This window comes from Vicia villosa, linkage group LG5 (assembly GCF_029867415.1).
Source record: "Vicia villosa cultivar HV-30 ecotype Madison, WI linkage group LG5, Vvil1.0, whole genome shotgun sequence".
NCBI classification, from domain to species: Eukaryota; Viridiplantae; Streptophyta; class Magnoliopsida; order Fabales; family Fabaceae; genus Vicia; species Vicia villosa.
Window position 1 is genome coordinate 24,382,007 of NC_081184.1, and position 5,029 is coordinate 24,387,035.

The window sequence follows — 5,029 nt, forward strand, 5'->3', positions numbered from 1 at the left end:
TTGGTGTGTGTTATGTGGAAACTCTTAGAGTGAGATGTGTGCTTAATATCATGAGAATGGCCAAACTTGAACTGTTCATACAAAGTTTTGTATTTGATAATCATCTCATCAACAGGTTCAAGTTTATATGGGGTTTCACTCTCAAAGCCTATGCCTATTCTCTTGTTTCCACTTACACCATATATCATAGAGGCTAGCTGACTTCTCCATATACCTCTAAAAAGAACTTTCTGAAACTTAAGTCATATTCCTTCAGAATATTATTAGTACTTGAAATAGACTTTTCTGAACTAGAAGATGATTCGATATCTTTAGATAATTTTAAAACTTTTTCCTTAAGTTCAGAATTTTCTATTTCAAGCCTCTTAGTTTCAGATGCAAAGAGCTTTTTGAGCTTTTTGTATTTGATACTAAGTTGACTTTTAACTTCTAGAAGTTCAGATAAATTGGAAACAAGGTCTTCTCTAGTAAATTCAGAAAATATCTCATCAAAGTCTGAATCATAAGTAGACTCGTCAATAGCGTCAATAGTTGCCATCAGTGCTATGTTGGCCTGCTCATCTTCAGAGTATGACTCTTGATCAGAAGAGTCTGAGTCATCCCATGTAGCAATAAGACCTTTCTTCTTTTCAAATATTTTCTTGGGCTTTTCCCTCTGAAGCTTTGGACATTCATTCTTGTAGTGTCCAGGCTCTTTACATTCATAGCACGTAACTTTCTTTTTGCTTGATCTTCTGTGTTTAGAAGATTCTGTTCTTGAAGTTCTTGAACTTTCTCTGCTTGCTTTTCCAGAGTTGATTTACTCTTATGGATATCAGAGACAGTTCATCTTCTTCTTCTTTTTCTTCTGACGCTGACCGGTCAGATTCTTCTTCCTCATCCTGAAAAGCGTTAGTGCATTTTTTATTATTAGATTTTAATGCAATAGACTTACCTTTCTTTTGAGGCTCGTTTGCATCCAGCTCGATCTCGTGACTCCTTAGGGCATTTATCAGCTCTTCAAGAGACACCTCATTCAGATTCTTGGCTATCTTGAAAGCAATCACCATGGGTCCCCATCTTTTGGGTAAGCTTCTGATGATCTTCTTCACATGATCAGCTTTGGTGTAGCCTTTGTCAAGCACTCTCAATCCAGCAGTCAGAGTCTTGAATATTGAAAACATTGCTTCAATGTTCTCATCTTCCTCCATCTTGAATGCTTCATATTTCTGGATTAGAGCTAGAGCCTTGGTCTCCTTTACTTGAGCATTACCCTCATGAGTCATCTTTAAGGATTCAAAGATATCATGAGTTGTTTCTCTGTTTGTTATCTTCTCATATTCTGCATGAGAGATAGCATTTAACAATATGGTCCTTGACTTGTGATGATTCTTGAATTCTTTCTTTTGGTCATCACTCATAGCTTGTCTCGTGATCTTGACTCCACGTGCATTCACAAGATGTGTGTAACCATCCAACACTAAGTCCCATAAGTATATTAAAAATGTTGGTTACATAAATATATTAAAAATAAACATTTTTCTAAGAAAGCCACTAAATTTGGTTAATTTTGATAAAAACCAATTTGCATATATTAAAATTAATATTTGTTTTTTAAATACAAATTAAATGAAAATGACTAATTATTTGTTTTTATTATTGTTAAATTAATTATGTATTTAAGTTCAATTATTAATTTTTATTACATGAAAAAATATGTATTTATTGAAAAAATTATAACTTTTATGGTGACTGTGAAGCAAGGCAGAGAAACTCATTCTCTATTAAGTGTGAGGGTGTGTGGTCAATTGTTATCCCAACTAGATTTGACTGCGGGGCGAAGAAGGTTTAGGGAGGCGAGGACATGACTAGTAATGTTTAAATCCGTCCTGTCCGCCCCATTACCATGTCAAGTCATAATGTTAGATAAAAGAAAATTCATTAACATTATGATTTAATTTACATGTTATCTCGGTAAGTTAAAGATAATCGTTTTGAAATATTTCACATATAATAAATTAAGCTAATGTTGTTAGTGATTTTAATCATAAATAACTTTTTTTGCATAGGATATGCTTGTAGCTGCAACAGATACTACATCAGCCACATCAGTTTGGGCTATGGTTGCCCTAGTAAAAAATCCAAGAGTAATGAGAAAAGTACAAGAAGAAATTAGAAATGTGGGAGCTAAAAAAGATTTTTTAGATGAAGATGACATTCAAAAAATTTCTTATTTAAAGGCAGTGATTAAAGAAACACTAAGAATGCATCTACCAGACCCACTGCTTGTGCAAAGAGAAGCACGTGAAAAATGCACTATAAGTGGATACGATATTCCAGCCAAGACAATATTGTATGTGAATGCTTGGGCTATTCAGAGAGACTCTAATGTTTGGGAAAATCCAGAAGAATTTTATCCCGAGAGATTCTTAAATAGTTCTATAAACTTTATTGGACAAGATTTTGAACTAATACCCTTTGGAGCTGGTCGTAGAATTTGCCCAGGTTTGCCTATGGCAGTTGCCTCATTGGAACTTATCCTTGCTAATCTTCTCTATTCATTTGATTGGGAAATGCCACAAGATTTAAAAAAGGAAGATATTGATATGGAAATGTTGCCAGGGATCACTCAACATGAGAAGAACCCTCTTTGCCTTGTTGCCAAAATCCCTATGTAGGTGCATCTCTTTTCGTGTAATGTTGTTATCTTCAAATTTAAATAAAAACATTATTTACTTTTTATGCCTCAACCAATTTATATTTGGAGCATTATTGCACAAAATCTACAAGTCTATGATTTTACCAAATTGTATAAAAGTAGGTGTGTTGATGGAGTTGGTTGTTGTTGATTTATGTCTCTCTCATGTTTATGATAGTGTAAAAGAGGTTATGTGTGTTAATTTAAATTTTTTAGCATAATTTTGTTATAATTCGATTTTTATGATTGAATTTTGTGTGGATTATGTGTCATAAAATTGTGTTTATGTCCATTTGGATAGTTACCTCATTCTTGTGTTTTGAAGGATTAAACATAAACTTAAAATCGATGAAATTGATGATGACAATATATGATTTTGTTGATGCCAATCTGTGATATATTGATTTTTTTGTTTTAATTATGTTAAAATTATTGTATGTCGAATTCTAAGTGTTTGGCTTTTTATAGAATTGAAATCGGAGCTCCATAAGTGCTCAAATGAGGGAAAATTGCAAAATAACGTTTTTGGGTTTTGGGCACTGCTACGAGTCGTCGTAGTCCCCTGGATTTTGTACTGCAAAATCATTTTGAGCGTAACTTGAGTTTAATGACTCTGTTTGATATGTGGTTCGAATTGTTGGGTAGATGACGCCAAATACTATGTTATTATCATTATTGAGGTTTTGTATGAACATGAAAAATATGAAAAATATGTGTACTTGTGATGTGTTTTAGGACATGATTATTTAATAGTTATATAATCATGGCTTGATGGATACTGTGTGAATTATTATAATGAGAAAAATAATAATTGAGTGATTGTATGATTATTAAATGATGAATTATGATTATATATGTGGGTTGTGAATGTTGTGATTATAGTTATGTGCAGTGAAAGTAATTATAATTGTTGTGTTGAGGTGTGTAGTTCAAAAGTGGGGACTACTGCTAATACTATTTGGCATGATGTTTATGGTTAGATGGGGAACCATAAACGTGTTGTTGTTGTGCACAATATTGAAGGTGCGAGATGAAGGAGTGAAAAACACTTAGAAAGGGGGGATTGAATAAGTGTAACTTCTCAAAATGAAAGATAAAAACAATGAACACAATTATTTTTATCCTGGTTCATTGTTAACGAAACTACTCCAGTCCACCCCTGACAAGGTGATTTACCTCAACTGAGGATTTAATCCACTAATCCAACTGATTACAATGTTTTTCCACTTAGATACCCTATAAGTCTTCTAGAGTCTACAGATCACAACTTGATCACTCTAGGAAATCCTTTTACAATCAATGTAAAATAAATGTTTACAAGAGTTTAACTTGCTTCTAAAAAGCTGTAATCACAAAGTGATATTTCTCTTAAGATTCTAGTTCTTAACACACTAAATATTACAAAGAGTTGTGAGGTTGAAGATGAAGTTCTTTTTGCTTTTTAGTTTGACAGCGTTTCTGTATAATTCCGCAAGTGTGTTGTATGTTGCTTCAAGATGGAACTTCTATATATAGGCACTTGAGAGGAAATGATCGTTGGGAGCATTTAATGCTTTGCGTGAATAGTACAACGCCGCATTTAATGTTTCACACTTTTGTTAACTACCTCGAGTCATGCTTTTGCGGCTTTTACTGACTTTGCCTTTTGTAGCTTCTAACGTTCCTTTTGTCAGTCAGAGATTTGACGTTATAGCCTTTTGTACTTTCTTTCTTCTGGACTCAGAATGTGATGAATAGACGTTTGAATTTCAGAGTCTTCAGCTTCGGTGCAGATGCAACTTCTGTCTTCTTACTTGAAGTGCTTTGAGCGTGATACCATCAGAGCTTCAGAGCTTCTACTTCTGACTGCCATCTTCTGATGCTTTCCAGTTCATGTTACGATTCTGCAGGACCATCTTCTGATGTCTTGCCAGACCATGTTCTGATGAAGTCATCCAGAACTTCTGGGTCAGTGCTTCTGAATGCTGACTTGTGCATACTCTTTTATACTTTTCCTGAAATGGAAAACATAAAGGATTAGAGTACCACATTCTCTTATACAAAATTCATACATAATGTTATCATCAAAACTAAGAATATTGATCAGAACATTTCTTGTTCTAACACGAGAAACACAAGAAATGGAGGTTTGAATTGGGTTGCACCAAATATAAACTTTTCGTAACATACAACACAAGGTTAACAAGTGAATAAAAATAGATGAACCTAATTTTTTTATCCTAGTTCACTGTTAACGAAGTTACTCCAGTCCATCCGCCAAGGTAATTTTTCCTTCTCATTAAGGACTTAACCCACTATAACAAAACTAATTATAGACAACCACAATGAACGTAACCATTGTCTTCTTGAGAC

The 5,029-nt window shown here is 33.7% G+C and overlaps 1 protein-coding gene across 1 annotated transcript; it reads left to right on the forward strand.

Annotated features, from left to right (window-relative positions):
* Positions 1 to 1,987: 1,987 nt before the first annotated feature.
* On the forward strand, positions 1,988 to 2,657 carry LOC131606403 (cytochrome P450 71A1-like). The gene has a single exon (XM_058878633.1). It carries the CDS (start codon positions 2,052 to 2,054, stop codon positions 2,655 to 2,657), a length of 606 nt encoding a protein of 201 aa, XP_058734616.1. The 5' UTR covers positions 1,988 to 2,051.
* Positions 2,658 to 5,029: the final 2,372 nt, after the last annotated feature.